This window comes from Balearica regulorum, chromosome 2 (genome assembly GCF_011004875.1).
Source record: "Balearica regulorum gibbericeps isolate bBalReg1 chromosome 2, bBalReg1.pri, whole genome shotgun sequence".
In the NCBI taxonomy this organism is placed as follows: Eukaryota; Metazoa; Chordata; class Aves; order Gruiformes; family Gruidae; genus Balearica; species Balearica regulorum.
Window position 1 is genome coordinate 129111628 of NC_046185.1, and position 22156 is coordinate 129133783.

General features: G+C 40.2%; 1 protein-coding gene across 2 annotated transcripts in view; it reads right to left on the reverse strand.

Annotated features, from left to right (window-relative positions):
- Positions 1-4094: 4094 nt before the first annotated feature.
- Positions 4095-22156, reverse strand: part of PLCL2 (phospholipase C like 2) — a 111990-nt gene continuing 93928 nt past the window's right edge. The window contains exons 6-7 of one of the 2 annotated variants that reach the window (XM_075745861.1): positions 16900-17009; positions 4095-7088 (exon numbers count right to left, since the gene is read on the reverse strand). In XM_075745861.1, the coding sequence (XP_075601976.1) occupies positions 6909-7088; positions 16900-17009 (290 nt within the window). In that variant the 3' untranslated portion in view covers positions 4095-6908. The remainder of the gene's footprint in view (positions 7089-16899; positions 17010-22156) is intronic. The other variant, XM_075745862.1, reaches the window with a different exon arrangement.

Sequence of the window (22156 nt, forward strand, 5' to 3'; positions counted from 1 at the left end):
CCTCCAGGACTGAATATATCCTATCTCTCATACCCAGTTCTGTCCTTAATCTCATAACTGCTGCCGCCTCCCCTTCCTGAGCTAACAGGTCCCCTCAGTTAATTCTGTCCCCAGTGCAGGCTCCGCTCGTATTAGTGACCAGACTTTCACTCCAGAACCTGGTGTTGTCACAGTGTTGCCATCACTAGTGTTCTCCATGCACTCAGGGTCTTGCTATTTGTGAGCTATTAGCTGTTAAAATCATGTTGGAAAGAGTGCTGGAAAAATGTTCAGTTAGCAAATCAATACAACTCTCTCCAAGCGAATAAACTTCGAATACTGGTTGTGAATCAAGGCTCAGAAAAAAATGGGAGTAAAGAGCAAAGCGTATGGTTCTGTAAAACTGTGTGCAAATAAAGGCAAGCACAAAATACTGCACCCTAGAGAAGGATACTCAGGAAATGCTGTTTCCAGTCCTGCTTGCTGACTGCTCCCTGTCACAGGCATGAGGCTTGCTGAAATGGAGAGACAGCCATTACTCCCTGGGAAGTTCCCTACCCACCTGAGCAATTACAGATCCCTGGTCCAAAAGGTGATCCTTGATTCTCCAACCAAATAAATTCTTTTTTTCAGTAATCCTGGCACAAGTAGTAGCAGCAGTTACCTTATCTAAAAAGATAATTAAAGATTTTGTTACATATTCAGACTTGAGAAATGTAATCATTAAGTGGCCAAGGATATATCAAAATCACAGCAGGTATCATCAGTTCTGGAATTCAGGACAGAGACTGAGATCTACAGCTGAATCCTAGGGCTTTTTCTAACATTTCTGGGAGGGGTTTTTTTGATCCATAAAATAACATCTGAGATGAAAAGAAGTGATCTTGCTGTGAGCCACAGCATAAAGCCCGTATTATAAGAGTGTAACAAAATCTTCTTTTACTCTCTTACTAGACAGTAAAAGCATTGACCTTCTCAGTACTTGGGGCCCCACACAGGCATGCTTAGTTTGTAATCAACAGATAGGATTTGTATTTCATAGTTTATAATCATCTGATAGGATCTGTATTTCAAAAACCTCTTCACCAATCAGTAGCACATTGGAGTATGTCTGCTAAGGACATGCCACTGAAAAACTACATAGGGATCAGTGCACTTTGTAAAACACTATCTACTGAAACCTAATGTACATGGCATTCAAACAAAAAGTGCTGCCTTCTCACAACGTACTATTTATATGTCAGTTTATTTCGCTCTCAGCTGCCTTCTGTGGGGGTTATTTTTTTTTTTTTTTTCTGCAGTTACACAGTATGTTTCTTCTGCTACTTCAAAAAGTGCTAGGTGTAATTTCCTCCAATTTATCGATGGAGGAAGCTGAGGGCCGGAGAACAAAGCCCAGGCCTTTGAGTTCCTGTGCTCTGCTTCCTGGCCCTGCTGCTTTCCCTCTCCCAGCCGGTCACCAGCGCACCGGTCAGCGCTGCACCCACCGAGACAGCCCTCTGCTCCTCCACGTTTATCTCCAGGGAAAACAGAAAACTAATAAAGCATCTAAGCTCACTCAGAAAGCTCTCGTAGGGACCGCAGGTGGCTTGGCAAGGCTGGATTGCTCTTAACAAAGCGGGAGAGGCTCACGACAGCTGAACCTCTATTTGGTCGTGCATCTCCCGCTCCAGCTCAAGCCGCCTCCTTTCACAGAACGCCTCTTAAACACTCCTCTCCGCATTGCACACACACACACACACCATCCTCCCTCTTTCCTCTCAACTTCGGCATGCCCAAGTGGCACCGAATGGGAGCCCCTATGAGCTGAAGCGGCACAAGCAGCACGTGCAGCTGGGCACGGAAAACTAAATGTTCAGCATTCACACCCGACCACTCTCCCAGCATCGCCACCCTCTTCGCCACACCAGACAATATTGTCAAAGGAAGAAATGCTCTGCTTTTGTCTCAAGGCATCGGTAACGTTTTTAGTGCCTCTGGGAAGCATTAGGGATCCCACAAGATGGCACTGGGACCATGCCATCCTGTGGTTACCCACATTCCTGGGCAAAAAATTTTTTTTTTTTTACATGCAATTCTGCATATCTTCCTCCTCCTCACTGCTGCCTTTAAGTCCTTCACTGCCTTTCCAACTCGGTTGACTACAATGGATGCTCCCCTAAGCCCATGAAGGCTTGTTGTTGCCCTTGTATTCAAGTCCTCTTTCTAATCTTTCTGCTGTGCTGCTTTTGCCTACCCTGGCTTTCCACAGCCACCCAGAAAACAGAGGGGATGAGTCAGAAAGGGAAGTTTAAGTGTGTCCAGAAACAGAAATTACCAGAAAACCTCAAGAGTTTTACTGCCTTTTTCTTACTGAGAACAAACAAATTGTAATGAATAAAGAGCATCACATGGGTTAGTTTTGAAAATTATCAGTGACCTGTTCCACAGCTGCTTTCAAAATACCAAAGGAATCAAGAGGTGGTAAGAACTGTGGAGATTTTTTTTTTTTTTAATGTTTACAGGGGTTCAAAAGACTGGAGGTTATTATAGGATACATACAGATCTATTAATTTTTAAACAAAGTTATTAAATATTCCATTTAGAAATCTTAATTGGTCAGAGTGAGTAGGTGTGAATAGGAAAAGAAAAAAAGTGGTGAAGTCCTACACTCATTACAGTCAAACGAAGCAAGCTGGTGACTTCACCAGTTTCAGAATTTTGCTCATGATATTAATACCCCATGGGCTAGTCATCCTGCAGCAGCAGCTCTCCAACTGTTAGCTATATGGGGATAAAATTATTTCACAGTGAAATATACACCATCGCAAGTGCATACTGTGCCAGGAGTATAGCTATATGATCGCCCTTTTTGTAAATATTACTCTCTATATTCATTTTGAACCTTCAATTAACACAAGTGTAAACCTAGGTAGGCTAAGGCTTAATGGAAGATCATTACACCATTTACAGGACATTCAGAAGTTTCCTCGATCCGTGCAGCAAACAATGCATATAGCAAGAAGAAATCAGTGTTACTGCTAAAATTACATTCATGCTGTAGAAAACTAGGAAATCATACAATGGAAGGGAAACTCAAGCACTGCAAGGGTGGAGAATTGGGTCCTTTCAGATTAGTTCACTTGATTAGTAGACCAGAGTTATCATTTTTAGTCATCTTGGAACTCACTTCCATTTTTCATGCTGGCAATTCTGAATCATCTGTCTCTCTGCTACTTCAGCTTCAAAACAGGAAAAAGTGAATACGGTAACCAGCCATGGAGTCTTAAAAAATATTCCGGTGCTGTACGAAGTAGCTGAAAAAAGGCTTGACTCATACAGCATCTTTCACCATGCATGCATGGGCAACTTTGTGAAGTTGCACGTGGCACCAATCTCATACTCCTTGCTGCAGCAACGTACAAATGTGAAGAGAAGGTAAAGAAACAAACGACCTGAGACAGAGGAGAAATTTTGCCACACCGTACTTAAATCCTGGTCCTACTGACTTGAGGAGGAAGACTACCACTGACAGCAGAAGGGCCACAACTTCACCAGTAAAGCCTGGCCCCCGGCTCTGTTGTGAATGCTTTTTTGCTGTTTTGGTGGTACCAATAGGCTCAGCAGTGCTCCTCTGGAAGTGCTGCTGGGGGAGTTCTTGGAGAGCAGAGTTGTCTTCTGTAGTTGGCCGCTGTGTTCAGAGGATGGAGGGCATGGTCCCGGGCTCTGTAATTAAATATCCAATGGCTGCTACGTACCACAAGAAGAACAACCCATGAGGAGGGGAGTTTGGGCAGGAAGAATGCAGATGAGGCTTAGAGAGATGCTCCTTTTTCAAACAGGCACCATTTATCCTTTTTCTTGTGTTCAAAAAAAGAATTCACTGTTAGTGTCTACGTGGTTAATCTGTATGTGAACTTTTCCTTTCCCAATTAGTATTTTCTTTTAAACTGAGCAATATGTTGACTTCAGTTTCCATACATACCCATACGCACTCACTGATTACTGGAGGCAAACAAAAGCCAAAAAGGCAGTCAGATAAATAGTCACTTGTGTTTTGGCTCCATCTTTCATAGTTCAACAGTTCAACTGTATTACAGCACATTTAAGAAAATAAAGGCAAAGAAAGGTGTAAGGTCAACCTGCAATTAATTTTATTTTGAATACTTCACTAGATCTTCTTCTATATAATTTAAAATAAACAGTGTAAAAATGTGGACTAATAATAAAAGTAAATTGCATCATGGATGCAAAGAATGCTTTAAGAAAATACAACTGAGAAAAATATGCTAATAAATTGGGGTTTGAAATTATCATCACTGGGTTAACAATAGAACCTGATACTTTACTTGCAGGTGTTTATCTCGCATTCTTTTAACATGCAACATCCCTAAAGGGATTTAGCTACACACCATCTTTCAAAGTATCTGGTTGAATGAGTTCATTTTAAGGCTTTATAGTACATACAGATCGGGACCAAGTATGAATAATGCACAAAAGTTACCTCCATTTTAAGAAATCAGCACTATACTCGAATCCAAACATATTTAAATGGTCACACAGCTAAATGCATATATTTTAACTGTTTTTCTTTTGTATTTTAAAGCAGATAACTATGTAAGGATATTACTCAAAAAAATTACTTTCTTCCTTTCTAACAACATAGAACAGGATCAGAGTAAGCAGAGTTATATATATTGTAGAGCTGAACATACAAGTCATCAGCCCTAGCTTATGTGATATCCATCTCTCACTTTTTTTTGCCTTAAAACAAAGAAAAAACACCAAACTGTGTTTAATCCTTTCGGCGTTCCCTCGCCCCTTTTAAGGTTGTAATGTGCTAAACAGAAAGATACCAGTGCTAAGAATACCCAAGCCATCAATTCTGATAGCCAAGTTGGAGAAAAAGACTCTACAGAAATGCTTCATTTGCGATATAAATTATGTCATTCAATAAATGCCACGCAAACGGTGGTGGCCAGGACTGCAAGTGGAGCTTCACTGGCTTTGAGGCCTCTTTGTAGTATAGTGCTAACTGTAGTGACATTTTTCCAAAGTCTACATCTTTCAATTAGAACTAAAAGTTGGAACTGTAATTCCAACAGCCTAGGTTTCAGGTTTTCTGATAAAGCGGAAACTGACCTTGTATATTTATGGCCTGGCTGAATCTTGATGTAACATAGTTATTTTGCTGTAGGCAAATCAGATTTAGATCTGATAGATTTGGGCCTGGAAAAGTAATTTCATACTGGCTCGGAATATAGTTAGCAACAGTGAATTTCATGTTGCTTCCCATCAAGTTCAGGTGCAACCGGAAGACTGCCAGCTGACAACATAGAGAAGGACTGTCTAAAAAGCAACGCTTGCAGGTGTTTACCACAGGTTAAATGTTTCATCTGGTACAACACAGAAGAGAACTTGCTCCTGGCAAGATCGTAATATTGAGGCATACAATCTGTCACTAGACACTGGAAGAGCTTAGCACCTTCTAAAACTGCTCCTAACCCAGGCAGTTTGACATTTAAAAGTGCAGGCTCAAGATGTGACATTTACTACGAAAACTGTTTTCATCCCCGCACCCCTCAATTTTATAATGGCTAGAAAGTAAATTTAAGTCCCTAATAATTCAGATTAAGTGGAAGTATACTAATGTTCTCAGTCGGAGCTCCATATGGGATGTTATATATAGGTAGATGTTCATTATAATCTGAATGCAGAACAGCATCTTGAATTGGTTAAAAAAGTAAAAATCAGTGTAGAATGCATGTCTTGAAGGCCTCTAATGAAAACAATGCTTTTCAACAGACATCATCATCTTCCCCTTTTTCCCCCACAACTGAACAAAAACTACATTTTGATCTCTGTAGGATTTTGCTTGTTTTTCTTCAAATTTATTAGCTTCTGCAATTATATAGTCCATTTTATTGTTAAATCAGAAACAGTAAGAGAACACTCTAGGTTGGTATAGTCATTTTACAATGAGCATATCAGCTACAATACCTTTACCTAATGTTGTCAGAAAACCAAAACAGGACCAGAACAGCAATTTTTTTTTTTTTTTTTGACAAACCTGCTTATTGAGATATCACCTATTCTGTACGGAAGAAAATACTTGAAAAATAAAAAAGTTAAAATTTAGTTAAAAGCTTTACTTGTCTGGGAGCAATCTCATAAAACTCTTTTTAATATGAGCACTTCACAAAATGAAAAACTATTTACAACATTTTGCTTGCAGTTTGGTCACATTATCTACACACATTTGCAGAAGATCTTAGGCAAAATAGGTATGTATCTTCTTCTGACATAGGCTATCAGATTGATTGCACATTTTCCTTTTACATAATGGCTCTCCTATAGTGCACTGAAGTCAGTGATCACTGTCTAATTACATTCTCATTTTAATTTATGGCTCAACAATAAAATCAATACCACTTCAAACCCAAATATCTGAGCGGCTGAATTACATATAGTGTGAAACATGTGGATTCTACTTGTTTGGACCTGATTTTCAAAAGAATGATTCACCTCACTAGCACAATTAACAAATTGTGCAAAGAAATAAAGGACCTGTACATCTAATTCATTTGAAAACCAAGGCATCTTGTCAAATTCTGTCAATTGATTTCCCTCTAGTTACAGCTCATTTAAAACATGTTCATTTCCCTATGGCACTATAATGAACTTTTCAGCGCGCTATTACTGAATTACAGTATCTTTTACATCTATACTATGTTTTGGCCAACAATGTAATTTCCATGTTACACAATATCATTGCCTTCACAAGCAGAGTTGCTACATACATTCACAGTTTCAATAGATTGTAATTAGCTTCTCCAGTTGTGCTTTAAAAATTCCAAATATTTTCCAACAGTAAGTGCAAAGCAAATGTCCTATGCAGCTACAATTGGTCACAGAGTTATAAACTCCATAATTACGAGAAGAGCATTCCCTCATTCTCCGTTTTCATCACCTGCTTTTTCAGGTATGACCTCCAGACTTCGACGGGGCTTTGAGATTTCTGCATTTTCAGTGCCTGGCTTATTGAGTCCACACGAAAGAGTGGCATAATGGATTTGTTTCAGATTCTCCAGTGCTTCATTTTTAGCATATTTGAGAAGATCAGCTTGTCCCTGTAAGAAAAAAATGCAGTTAGAATACACAATCGATAATAGGATTCTCTTTTTCCCCCCCTTGTTTGTTTCAGATTAATGGTACAATCACCCAGCTCAAAAAAAAACAAACAGAAAAACCCACAACAACAGAAAAAAACCTCACAAAGATGAAAAGTCAAAACTGGATTACTTGAAGTTGTAAGAACCAAGCTCTTTGCTTACTCTGAAGCCAACTGGTTGCATAAACAAAGGGATAGGGATCATCTCTACCCAGCAGCTTTCAGGAAAGTAATCTGTGCTGTATTTTTAATCAGATTAATTATTTTTAATGGGGACCATAACTGTTTCTGCATAGAGAAAATTGTGAAGGCTGATTTTAGTACTTCAGGGAGCAGTTAAACTGTTTTGGTTTTTGGTTCTTTGAGATTTTTTTTCCCCTAGCCAAGTGATTCATTCAATAGTAGCATGGTAAAGGATCAATGTTTGTCAAAGCATGAAATATGAAAATACAGGGGTGAGGAAAATGTAAAAAGGACAGTGATGACAAAGACTTCACCGGATTGTCTGCAGTTCAGAGCTATCACTATCCCTCTTTACTTGCACTCTTTCTCTTCATAGTAATTCAGTTTTAAGCAAAGCTGTAAGAAAAACTGTCCCAGACTTAGGTGACTTGGCTCTGTCCTGCAGCGTTAGCTACTCCGTCTCCTTGTATTGATTAAAGCCCTCTAACAGCAGCAGCTCTCATTCACAGACTACGGACTGCCTTTCCTGCAGCCACCACCTGCCTACCCTGCCCATATGTGGGGAAGGAACAAGCCTGTAGCACGTTGTGTTGGGTTTACATGGCACAGTTTTGGTAGCGGGGGGGCTACAGGCGTGGCTTCTGCCAGAAGCTGCTAGAAGCTTCCCCTGTGTCTGACAGAGCCAATGCCAGCCGGCTCCAAGACGGACCCGCTGCTGGCCAAGGCCAAGCCAATCAGCACCTCTGTGATAACATATTTAAGAAGGAAAAAAAACCCAGAGCTTTTGCAGCCAGAGAGAGGAGTGAGAAGATGTAAGAACATCTGCAGACACCAAGGTCAGTGCAGAAGGAGGGGCAGGAGGTGCTCCAGGCGCCGGAGCAGACATCCCCCTGCAGCCCATGGTGAAGCAGGCTGTCCCCCTGCAGCCCATGGAGGGAGGATGAGGGGGTGTAGAGATTCCACCTGCAGCCCATGGAGGACCCCACGCCGGAGCAGGTGGAGACACCTGAAGGAGGCTGTGGCCCCGTAGGAAGCCCACGCTGGAGCAAGCTCCTGGCAGGACCTGTGGATCCGTGGAGAGAGGAGTCCACGCCGGAGCAGGTTTGCTGACAGGACTTGTGACCCCGTGGGGGACCCATGCTGGAGCAGTTTGCTCCTGAAGGTCTGCACCCCATGGAGGAGACTCACGTTGGAGAAGTTCGTGAAGGACTGTCTCCTGTGGGAGGGACCCCACGCTGGAGTGGGGGAACGATGAGTCCTCCCCCTGAGGAGGAAGAAGTGGCAGAAACACCGTGTGATGAACTGACCGTAACCCCCACTCCCCGTCCCCCTGTGCCGCTGGGGGGGTCAGAGGTTGAAGCTGGGCGTGAAGTTGAGCCCGGGAAGATGGGAGGGGTGGGGGGAGGTGTTTTAAGATTTGGTTTTATTTCTCATTCCTCTACTCTGTTTTGCTTAGTAATAAATAAGATGAATTCCCTCTCTAAGTTCAGTCTGTTTTGCTCATGACGATAATTAGTGAGTGATCTCTCCCTGTCCTTATCTTGACCCACAAGCTTTTCGTTATACTTCTTCTCCCCTGTCCAGTGAACGAGGGGAGTGATAGAGCGGCTCTGGTGGGCACGGGGCCTCCAACCAGGGTCAACCCACCACAGGTGTGGTGAGTACGCGTGTCTTATTGGTGGACACAGGAAAGTTCATGAACCCATGCAGAAAGTCTGCAAGGGCCAAAGTGATTGCGCTGTGTCTGCACTTCCAAAGGAGAACTGCCCCACAGCTTACAGAAAAGCAAATGATGCTTCAAAAATGCCTTATCTTAAACAGTGTCATCTCCAACTAAAGGGGACAAAAATACACACACACGCACAAACAAAAACCCCAGGTACTGTAGTTCCTTGAGACTGTCAGTTCCTATAAAATCTAATAAGGTATGAACCCTGACTGCACCTTGTCCTGTAATCAGGGTACTCATGCCTGTCCTGTGTAAATTCTGGCTCCTGACAGATGCTTCTCTTGAAGAGATGCTAATGTCTCTCCTAGAGACATAACAGCTATGCTGCCTCTCCTCCTCAGCCAAATAAGGTTGAAATCCAACTTTACTTTTTGATTTAAAAGGAGGAGAGGTAATACAGCAGTCAGACAAAAATGCGTGCACTCGTGATACTTCAGTCTTACTTCTTTAACAACTCAGAAAATAAATACTATCCTATGAAGTAAGCAGAATTATGCATTTGAGGCACACAAATTGAAAACAAATATTGCTTTCTTCAAAGAAATAATGCCCCCCTTCCCCTTATCCAAGACTATAATAGCCAAAGTGGGTTTTTTTGTGATTACCAGACATGAAAAAATCTGGAAGTTCACCAATCACAGCACAAGCTTCAGTAATATTTTCTTCTAAAGAAAACCAGGGCTTTTTTTTTTTTTTTTTAAAATCACATACTTTTTTCCAAACTGACAAACAACTAAAAGCTAATTTAAAACACTCCAGCAGACTAAATGAGTCATATCTGGAGTGCATCTGTTTCTAGCCCAAGTTCCATTTTACATGGATTAGTAGAATATAGTTCTGGAACTTTAATCAAGTTGTTTATTATAGGCAGAGCTGCTAGCAACAGTCTATTAATAAGGTTGCCCAAAACTTCTCATTTAAAAAACCCTGCTTTCAGTTGCTTATATGCTTGCCAAACTTTAACTACTTAAGCTGATACTTTCTATGCAGGATTTTTGCCATTGGCAGACTTTATTATTATTACTGTTTAATATTATTCTTTAACCTCATCCATATGGTTCATTCAGTTCTGAGAATAAAGACAGGAAAATACTGTCAGAATTTTTTAAACACTCTTCCATCCTTCCATCCCCACTCCACTTGGAGTAGGGACTCGTAATTCAAATGACTTCAGGGACCCCGAGTAGTGGATCCAAGTTATGATCTTTTAATAAACAAAACTCAGATTTTAAACGTGGTTAGTGCAATCACTCAGGATTTCATTCTTGATCATTCTTCATCTCTTGACAGCTCCAGCAATGTGGCAAGACAATGCATATTCCATTCCCACACAATAATGAATATGCGTTAGAAGAAAAAGTTAAGCTTTTCCTGTATGGCTTCTTCAAGTTGTCTTACCACCAACATTTGGTTGCCAACACAGGCAGTCCAACAGCCAAACTGGAGGAGGGAAAGGAAGAGCCTGGGACAGGAATTCTGGCGAGGAGGCGGATGGAGAAAAGGAGGGGGCAAGAGCGAACTCTGAGACTGACCTGGCAAGAAGTCTAGGACTGCAGAAAGGGAAGTTGGACTGTACTATACAAAAAGTAGAGACTAGATTTTACTGGAAGAGGAGATTATGAAATAATGAGAAACGAGCACAGTGTGACAACATTGAATTTTGATCAGACAGGTGAGTGGAGAAAGGGAAAGATTGAGGCAACGTTTAGAATTGGAATACAGAAAGAAAACGGATTGACAATATCTACCATGTTGAAACAAGTGTGAAAATAACAGACAAGTAGAAGGACCAACAACTCAAAAAGAGTGAGTAATGAGACTAAAAGCTGGTGAGAGAAAACCAAACAAAAATGCAGAGCAGTGAGAAGACTGCAGAATACAATGAAATCAGGTAAGGTGATGAAAAAACTAAAATTGAGACTCATCAGGAAGGATCTCTACAGGAGGCAAAGAAGGGGCACTATGAACTGGAAAGCAACGGGGAAAAACTGCCAGAAGAGAAAATTAGGCACCAAGTGAGAACAGAATACTGGATGGAGCAGAGAAGGGAAGGAGGAAGCCAGGGGCTAGCGGGAATGACTGGATTTTCAGCAGGGAACTGGGAGTGTCTGGACAAGACTGATCAGGGAAGATGAACTTTGTAGACACGAGCGGATCTGGGATAAGGGGCTCGATTATTGCAGACAGCAGGGGTTCAGACCAAACACAGTCGGCCAAGTGGGATCAAGTTTAGACCAGGGTGAAATAGAAAAATGAATCTGTGTACATTACTCTCTTCTCCAACACTTAGAATGAAGCAATTGATTTCTGAATGCCACTGAACTCAGAAAAATGTTTGTGAAACCAACTGTGTTGTCATTATCTCCTGGCATGTCTTGATCCAAAGCCAAAACAAGAGCCAACCATTGCTACCAAATATGGCACAAGCTCAAGAGAGAGAGGTCTGCGCAATTGATGTAAAATGCCTAGATCTGTTGATGTACCATCATGAAGCCATATGCTGGGGAAAAAAAGCAGTATACATCTTAAAAATTCAAGTTGTAGTCACAGTGAATACCGTTGAACAGTAATACAATACATTTGAAAGGCAGAAAAGTAAAAAAGTCATCCAGATCTAAAAAATTGCCCCCCCCACTCAACTGAAAGAACTCAAAGACCTTCCTTCTAGTTATATATCAAACGTCTCTTGTCCAAGGGCTCTCAAGATGCAGTTTCAATTCTTTATATTCTATGCATTGATTTAATAAGTAAATTAATGCTACAGTTTACTACAAGCTGGAACACAGGAACCTCTCACATCTATGAGCTACTCAGAGGCCTCTCGCCTTCTTACCATCCCCAAACAGCCGTACGCTACTTGTTCTTAAAATGCATACTGTCAAACAGTATATACATATATATATGTTTTATACATTTATATAAAAATAATACAAGAAACCTATCAATGGCTCAAACCCCAGTCAAGCAGATTTATCATGAGGGACTACAAAAAAACCTACATTCAAAGAGACAAAGCTGGTCCACAGAGACAACTCAGTGCTGGAATCTGGAGCAGTTGTGGAACCAAACCCATATAATGTTTCTCACTATAAGGTAGGGCTGGCTCTGTCAGCCTTTCACCTCAGGTAAGTGTAAATGAATTCAGTCCTTTAGTGTTGTCTGGCACAGACACCACGAAACTCAAATTTACTCCTAGGACTGTGGTTAACAGGCAGTTTTGTGGTAAGTCTCATCTAGGAACAGGAGCAATACAGGCCTTGCACATCGCAAGTGCAGAGCACTGCAAGAGCACTGTCCTCAGAGCAGCAGACAGCAATCGCCGCTCCTTTTCCTTCACCGTGGTTAAAATTCACTAGCACAACTAAGCACTATGTAACTTTAATATCTATTTCACATATCAATGTTTACAAGCTTCAGAAAATGAATCAAGCATCAAGCTGTTTTGTAGGCAGACATAAAAAAGACCTTGAAGAACAAAACTGATATTCATGCATAAGCTTTTACTAAACAGCAACAATAAAGAATGTGAATTAATATAGAAGCCCAATTCAATATCCTTCATACCTCTCTGTCCCAATATGCCTGTGTCGACTACTCTGTTCTGTTGTGTGGGCTTTTTTAAATCATTAAAAATCTTCTGTTTGTTTTGACACTTTGGGCTAAGAGGCAGTGTTTTTATATCATAGCTCCTGAAAGGTAATCAAAAACAAACCCAAAGTGGTTCCTATCAGTTCTCATACCTATTAAATGAGATATCATTTCAGAGTCAATTGCATACAGCATCAACTAGAATGTCTCAGCTACCTTTATAATTTGGTATGTACTCACTCCTGATTTTTGTTACACAGGTTCTTCAGTGAGCGTGTGAACACGAAAGATGATACTTGAAATAACTGCATGGGCACCCCTCCCCCCAAAAAATCCCAAGAAACTATCAGTAATGACTGGGCTTTAGCTCAGGTTCCAGAACCCAAAGCCAGTATCTCCTTCTCCAAGCGTTTCTCTGAGCAGTGGCTGGTAGGTGCTATGGGACATACTGCAGCGCTCCATGCCCAGCTGACGTGCTTTGAGTCCGTTTACAGAATCAGGACATAAAGGACTTTTAACTTCCTAACTTCTAAATATGGGCTTAATTAGGAGCCAAAATCCCATCAGTCAAGCAACATCAAAAGACAAGTAGTTTTAGATATTTAAATTGAACTGGGATGTGGGAGGTTTTCTGAGTACCTACAGGACTCAGCAGCAGCTACCAGAGGCTTTACAAATGCCCCATGGTGACAGCAGTGCTGCCTGAATCCACTTGTAGATTTGGTCCATAAAATTCAGAGGATTTAAAAAAAAAAATAATTAAGAAGTTGCACCCCTCTCAGTGCCTTGAATATTCCATTTATAAATACATTTATAAAAATACTGTAGATGCAGAACCAATGCCATTACAGAGACAACAGATGCCGTGAACTGCATGCCTTGGGATTTCTTTGAAGAGAAAGTAATTCATGCTGCCTAATGTCACATGTCTAAAACTCAGAGCCAACAAGAAGCATCTAACAAATGCTGGAGTTCGGAGTCCCACCTTCATTCTGAGTACTTCCACTGAATTCTCCCTATGTGTTTAGAAGAGCTCTTCATTGCAAAGACTAATTTAAAGATGTTGTTATGCTCCTCATATGGGCATCACAAATTCTGAGCCTATATAGGTTTTTTTTCAAAGCTTTGCTATGCCAGGAAAGTCTGTAAATTGTTACATTATGTTGTTTGTAGGAGTCTGCTGCAACAGCAGTTAGAGTGATTTTCTTTCTTCAACTGTGTACTCTTTCTGGCAGGAAATGTGATTATCTATGTTTAGAAATTATGAGTGCTATCAGGCTGAGTAATAATAAATAAATTACAAGCAAATGATCTTGCAAACTGCCTATTTGAAAGGGAGGAATATTCTAATACAATACAATCTCTAAATCTCTCAGGCAAAAAAGTTCGCTAAAGCAGACTGAATTTACTCTAAGTGATGTTCTGAAGTTAATCAAACATCTATATGTGCATATATGGGGTGCATAAGAATGGGAATGCGTGCATATATATACATACACACACAAATTAAAAAGAGATAGTTCAGCTGAATTCAAACAGACTATACCAAAAATAAATTTGGCCACATGCTTTCAAATTAGGAAAAATAAAATCCTTTAAAATAGCAATTGTAACGTGTGTGCGTGTGCACACACACACATAGATATTTAATAGCTACGTCAGATGTTCTAAACAAAGAGTTCTCCTAGAATTAAGCTGTCAATTTCATTATTTTATCAAAGTTTCCATTGCATCAACTGTAGTCAAAATGTCCCAAATGAAAAAAAAAAAAACATCAATATGTACCTTGAGGGTAAAATGCAGCTTAATCGATTTGGAAAATACATCAGCCACATCATGTGAGCATTCTGCGACTCCTCTGTGAGGGAGCTGAGGATGGTGCTCATGCAGAATTATTTAGTATAGAGCCACAAGCAGTATCTAAATCATAGCCAAGAGACCATGTAAAATACTGTTTCTAATTACAAGAATAAAAAGTTAAATCCATCTAACCATAGGACTGCCTTCAGTGTGTTGGTTGCTCCACTGTCTTGCTTGCTGAACAGCAAAATTTGGGGCCAGTGGATAGACAGGGGGTTATTTTTGTGCTGTTCAAGACTGAAGTTAATTTGACAAATGTAGGGAATTCAACAGAAAAAAGAAAATCTTGAAGTGGCTCAGATTGTCACTCTCCTGATCAATTTTTACTCTAAAAAAAAGCAGGCATTCACTTTCCATCCCTGTCCTCACATATTTTTTAGAGAACTGGAAAAATGGAAATGGAAAAGCACAGTATTACATTGAAATTATGATTGTAGGTCTTTTTCTCCAGACAGGAAGAGTAGTGTCTTAGAAACTGATGAACTTTTTCTATTTAATTATGTAACGCAAGACAAGTTATGGTTACAGCCTATAGTTAAGAGGTTGGAGTGAAAAAGCTCAATGTGCTACTTCAAACAAATCACAACCTCTAACTTTCTGTACATCTAAATGTGAATAACAGCACTTAATAGATGCCTATGTCAACTGTAATAACTTTTAAGATGTTGCAACATACCAGAACTTTCTGTAACGCCTGTTAACGTTTTGACAACAGGCTGATTAAACATCTCACCATTTTTTTTAATAAAGTATTAATTACGGGACAAATTGTACCTTCCTACAGAAAGGACCTTAATCTGCGAGTAGAAAAAAAACAAGTCAACGTTGAAGAGATTTTCTCAATAATCTCTTCAAAAGGAAGGCCTTCTAACTTCATAATTATGTTAATCCTAAGGATATGCACAAAAGCCCTCCAATGCTCTGAAGAGCCAGATCTACCATGCGGGTTCTCTGATTCCTGGCTTACGCAGAAATCACGACTTCACATTTCAGTCACTCATCAAGTGCAAACCTCCCTCCCACCAACCCTGCTCAGAATGGAAAGCAGAGATGAAGCAAAGGTACTGCTGTTTCGGGCAGCATTAAAATAGATTGGCTACCCAAGCTGATATCCGATACCTTTGACAGAAAAGAAGAGATAAGAATTTATTTCTTTGACATTTGCCCAAACCCGCTGAACTGACTCCCCTCGTCTCTATCCTCTAGGTAACACAGGAATAGTACTTGACACATCCCATACACTGTCTTCAGGAAACTCTGCTCTAATAAAGGAAAAGCGATAGTCTGGTCCTTTTACCTATAAGCAGAACCTGCATGCATATTTTTAGAATGTATTAACTGTACACGCTGTGGCAAATTTAACCTCTTTTTGATTCTCCTCTGCATTGGACTCGTGCAGTGTAACACCAGGGGAACAAGAGCACCAAGCAACACTGTGAAAAGCTTAACAGTTGAAACCAACATGGAAAGCTGGAGGAATACATGTGTATTACTGCTTTTCTGCAGTAGTTCACTGTAAGAAGAGGCAATAGGGAATTCTATTTTCAATAAGAACTAAAAATAAAAAAAATATGTGGGAGAAAATAATTTTCTTTGTAATTAAAACAGACTTTATAGTTTAATGTAGTGATGAAATATTTGATTGAGTGGGAGAGAAGAACTCATTAGTGGATGTAAACACAAAACTTGAATAATTTGGGCTAGAAGCATAGTGTCAAGGGAATAAATTAAGGGAGGCAGTTTTGCTATCTCTATAAATTTTGATACACTCTGCTGGGATGAACGACCAGCAATAATAAACCTGAACTGTTCCACATTCCAGTTTCCTGAGGGTCTCTGGCTGAAAGCCTTTTTATATCACTTACTGTTGTGTCAAAACCTAAGCAAATGCGTTTGACAAAACACAAAGAGAATCTCTAGCTCATATACACTCAACCTACTGAAGTCTGGATTATTAATATAATTCGTATGTGTCATTAGTCCCCATTCATCACTGACTGAAATATCCCTTTTGTTTTTCATTAACTGCATTAACCTTGATACTCTTACTCCCTCTCAGATCACAAAGCAGGGTTTAAACAGCAGCATAGCTTCCTCCCAGAGTTGCTTCACAGAAATCAAAACTCATTGTTTCACCCATGTATTCAAGATTATAGTGGGTCCTGTTAATGTTAAAAGGTTGTAAGAAAACGTCAGACAAACGAAATGAAACCCCCCACAGTAACAGAAAAGAAAAAAAATCACACTGACGGTCTGCTGTGTTTTCAAGTTATATAAACTAAACTGAATATGGTTATAGAAGTGAATAAATCCAGTTGAACTGTGACACAGAATAATGACCAGGAACAGTATTAGAATGGCAGTTGTGAATGGAAAAATACAGTAAACCAACCAAAGGAAGACACATTACCTTTAAAATTGTAATGTTCCATGTAAAACTTTCTACTGATTTTTGCAGTTTTCTCTCTTTTAAGCCTTCTCTTGCTCCTATATTGTGCAGGTTTTCATGAAACTCCATTGCTGTGGAGAATAAAAGAGGGAGGAATATAGTATCTATTTTAATGCATTTTTGTGATCACAGAGATAGTGATTTGAAACTAGGAAGGCAAAAAGACAGTGAAAAAGCTTCAGAAACTTTATTCTTCAAGCACAAATGTATCTGATGTACTAATGTGCAACATTAAACAACATGCCAACATACACAAATCTCTCTAAGCCAAAATCCACACTGAAGTACCTGTTGGGTCACTGCCATACAAACATGGAGCCAAGCAAATATTTACTATACAAAAATATTCTTTAAGCACAACTGAATTTGTTGCACCATATATAAAAACTTTTTTGTGAGTTGCTGTAGAATGGAAACAGTAATTTCATGAAATACTCTATCCCAACAAATTTATTTTGTGCCTTGCTCTTTTATGCACTAAATTTACATCACAGTTGTCCAGCTAACAGCTTATATGGTGGGACCAGCCCAGAAAATAACCTTCTCACCTTACCCCCAGAGAAGAAAAGGAGTAACAGTGAAGGAGGAGTGCCAAGCGAACCGCCAAGGACATTTTACCACACCCCTCTAAACTACTGTGCCCACAAAACCTATTTGACAAACTTCAATCCGAAAATTTTTGGCAAAATTCAGATTAGCTTGATTTAAATGTTGAGTAGAGTGACCAGAGCTTTAGTTTTAACTCAGCGCACTGCACAGATATAAGAAAAATAATTTGCTTCCCATGCTGCTGTCACAAGTCAAAGAAAATAAATTTGAAACAGCTTCCTTCATACAGGGGAAGTAAAACATCCCTCCACGGGTACATACATCAACCCAACATGGATTACAGGAACTCTCCTATAGAAGTCATACATTAGATTGTGCTCTCTGGATCTCCATCAGTAATAACATAAAGGGTATTTTGAGGGCAGAAGTTGGCAAGTGGTTTTGACTTACACCTATGAATGTAAAAACAAGTTATAGCTTAATTACAAATTATAATTTTAACTGTTGATTGAGATCTTCTATTTGCCCAGTGAGTATATGTGCTTCAAAATTTACATGTAATTAATTATCATGGAATAAGCATACAAACTTGCATTGGCTGTCAATCCTAGAGTAGACTGACTTTTAAGGACATTATAGTATCTATTCTTTGTAAACTTTCTACCCCACACTCACATCTCATTACAAGAAAGAGATATGACTGAATGTTTCCATTGTGCATTCCCTTACCTTACTCCCATACATATACATATACACATTTTTTAAATTATTAATAAATTTATTTGAAAGACAAGATTGTTCTTTTTAGCTTTTCTTACTATTTTAAATTTTATTACAAGGAAAATAAATAGCAAATATTTTCGCTGAATTAAACTACTGTATCATTTTTATTTCAAACACTTCTCTATAGCTCTGCCTCTGCCTCTAGAGTACAGCCTCAAGTAAACTATTCATAATATATTTCCCCAAACAGTTTTCTAACCAGGTGAGAAATTAAAGTTCATTCATCCATCGCTGTTTCCAAGTATCCATTTCCTGTTCACATCATCCAAAAAAATAAACTCCCAGTATGATCATGGAAAGATTATGCACAGATCCATATTGACAACATTACATTTCTAGAGCCACTGTGAAAATACAGATTTTCTGATCTGTACCATGAATTCTGAGACTATACTGCTAAACTTTTGGAGTTCTGTACCTCATTTCCATCTTCATAAATACTGCCTGTCAAATCCACGTGCACTAATGATTGATAATAACCTTGAACTGAAGCCACTCAGATTAAGAACAATGCTGAGGGCCTGCATGACCAATGTGAAATTGGTACTTTGCAGATTTCAGATTACTCTTACGTATACAAAGTCACTAGTATCTCAAACGCGGAGACAGTGGTGACCACATACTCTGCCAGCCAGAAGAGCTCTTTTCTGGTTCACTGACTACCTTCTCTGGTGACTCTCCCTTCCTTACACTCATGCCATGTTAGATTTCTGTTCTGCTAAAGCCACTCCACTCCCACTAAATATTCCTGGCAGCTATCAGCAACATGTCAGTGCTCTTTTTCAGAAAATGAAACAAAGTAAAATCATTCAGGGCAAACACATTTAAACCCTCAGCAAACAAGTGCCTCCTGGTTAAACAGCACTCATCACACCCCTCTCCTCATCATCTCTTATGGACTGGATAGGGCAACTCCCCATTATCATGCTAAACTGAAGCTATCCTACCCTACGCCTAAACACACAACCAGGGACAAGTAGATCTGAACTTTATTTCTGTTTCACTGAAATGGATTTCACGTTGAAATGGATTACTTCACCTCTTAGTCTCAGTTTTTCCATCTGCTGAATGGAACAAATGATATTTGCTACATAATATACGGACAACTTAATTTTAGAGTATGAATGCAGCACAGCATTTAACTACCTCTCTCTTGGTAACCCCCTTCTATGTCCCTGCTTGGTTTTCTTGCATTTTGCCTTGGAACTATATTTCATGCATTAATCGTGGCAAAATAATAACAAAAGCGTTACATTCCAAAATGAAACAGACTTCTTAGAAGATAACAGAAAAAGGAAAAAAGAGGGAAGAGCTTTTCATCTACAGCTAAATTAATAAAATGAAAAATAAGTCTATATAAAATCATGTAAAAGTGCCTTTAAGATATTCTTGCAAAGAAAACTGAATGATGTCTTTTTTTTATAAATACACACAATTTTCTATCTCCTTGAAAGTAAAATTTCAGCTTTTGCTGTCCTTAAGATATAGTAAGCAAATTACTTTTACGAGGCTTAATTACTTTCAGAATTATTAGTCCATTAGTTATTTTGAACTGCCTCTTGGACGATAACACACATAATACTAACCTGTTTATCACTCTTAATTTATCTCTGCATATACCAACTGCTTATCCAAAAAGCGCAAGTTACTCATGTTTTCCATTTATACTGGCAGGCATTTAAAAGGGTATCATCCACAAGTTTCTGAGTGATCACAAATACTATACAGGATTTGTGTTCTTCTTGCGTTCAGATGGAAGTTCCTGGGGTTTAATTTGTGCCCACTGCAAAACGCTATCTACAATGAAGTTATTATTGATTGTTGTCTTGAGCCAGAAAGCTCAGTTCTAAAAATTTCTTTTGATTGGAGGTGTCAACTTTACTAAAATACTCATTTACATAGAATCATTGAGCTTGGAAAGCACCTCTGGAGATCGTCTAGTCCAACCGCCTTGCTCAAAGCAAGGTCAGGTAGAGCAGATTGCCCAGAACTGTGTCCAGTTGTGTAGTGAATATCACCAGGGGTGGAGACTCCACAACCTCTCTGGGCAACCTCTTCTGGTGTTTGACCACCCAGGATCCCCACTGAGCCTTCTCTGCTCCAGGCTGAACACTCCCAGCTCTCTCATCCTCTCCTCATATAAAAGGTGCTCCAGTCCATTCATAAATCATCTCTGTAGCCCTTGCTGGACTCTCATCAGTATGTCTATGTCTCTCTTGTACTGGGGAGTTCACACTTGTATGCAGCACTGTAGATGTGACCTCACCAATGCTAACTAGAGGGGAAGGACCAACTCCCTCAGTCTTCTGGAGATGCACTCCCTTAGCTATGTTCAACTTGATGTTCACCAGGCCTTTTTCTCTGAAGCTGCTTTCCAGCCAGTCAGCCTCCAGCCTGTACCAGTGCCTGCATGCGGTCATTCCTCTCCAGGTACAGGACTCGGCACTCCTCTTTGCTGAACCCTTTTCATGGAGTTCCTGTCAGCCCACTTCTCCAGCTTGTCAAAGGCCCTTAGAGTAGCAGCACAACTGTCTGCTGCATCCAGCCTCCTTCAAGTTTTCTATCTTCCGTCAGCTTGCTGAGAATGCACTTTACCCCATCATCCAGGTGACAAATGAAGATGCTTAAACAGTAGTAGCTCCAGTATCAATCCCTGGGTGACTGTCCTTCAGATGGACTTCATGCTGCTGATCATAACGCTTTGAGCCTGTATGGTTAGCTAGTTTTCAGTCCACATCTCTGCCCATTTATCTGGCTTCTACTTACTTCCTTAGTTAGTCTATGAGGATGTTAGAAGAGACAGTGTTGAAATCCTTGGTACAGTCATAAAAAACATCCATTGCTCTCCCCTCCTCCACCAAGCCAATCATAGAATGGTTTGAGTTGGAAAGGACCATAAAGATCATCTAGTTCCAACCCCCTGCCATGGGCAGGGACACCCTCCACTAGACTAGGTTGCTCAAAGCCCCATCCAACCTGGCCTTGAGCACTTCCAGGGATGGGGCATCCACAACTTCTTCAGGCAACCTGTTCCAGTGCCTCACCACCCTCACAGTAAAGAATTTCTTCCTAATATCTAATCTAAATCTACCCTCCTTCAACTTAAAGCCATTACCCTTTGTTCTGTCACTACCTGCCCTTGTAAACAGTCCCTCTCCAGATTTCTTGTAGGCCCCCTTTAGGTACTAGAAGGCTGCCATAAGGCTCCATGGAGCCTTCTCTTCTCCAGGCTAAACCCCAACTCTCTCAGCCTGTCTTCATAGGAGAGGTGCTCCAGCCCTTTGATCATCTTCTTGGCCCTCCTCTGGACTCACTCCAACAGGTCCACGTCTTGTACTGGGGACCCCCGAGCTGGATGCAGTACTCCAGGTGGGGGTCTCATGAGAGTGGAGCAGAGGGGCAGAATCATCTCCTTTGACCTGCTGGTCACACCTCTTTTGATGCAGCCCAGGATACAGTTGTCTTTCTGGGCTGCAAGCGCACATTGCTGGGTCATGTTGAACTTAAAGAGTGGGGACCTTTCCAAGCACTACATTAAAATGGGCACCTCCTGCCTGCGATGTGCAGACGTTCATTACAGAGAAAAAGCTACAAGTATATGGGCTCACATCTGCTTCCTGTGACCCACAGAAACTGTCAGGTTGGTTAAGCCTGATTTCCCCTTTGTAAATCCATGCTGACTTTTCCTAATCACCTTCTTGTCTATGATGTGTTTGGAAATGGTTTCCAAAAGAATTTACTCCACCACCTTCCCAGGGTTTGAGGTGAGGCTGGCTGGCTTGGTCCTACTTTTTACCCTTCTTGAACTTGTTAAACTGTGGTAACTCTACTGCTTATGACACTGTGATGAGGTTTCAAACATTACTTGATTCCCTTCTGAGTTTCT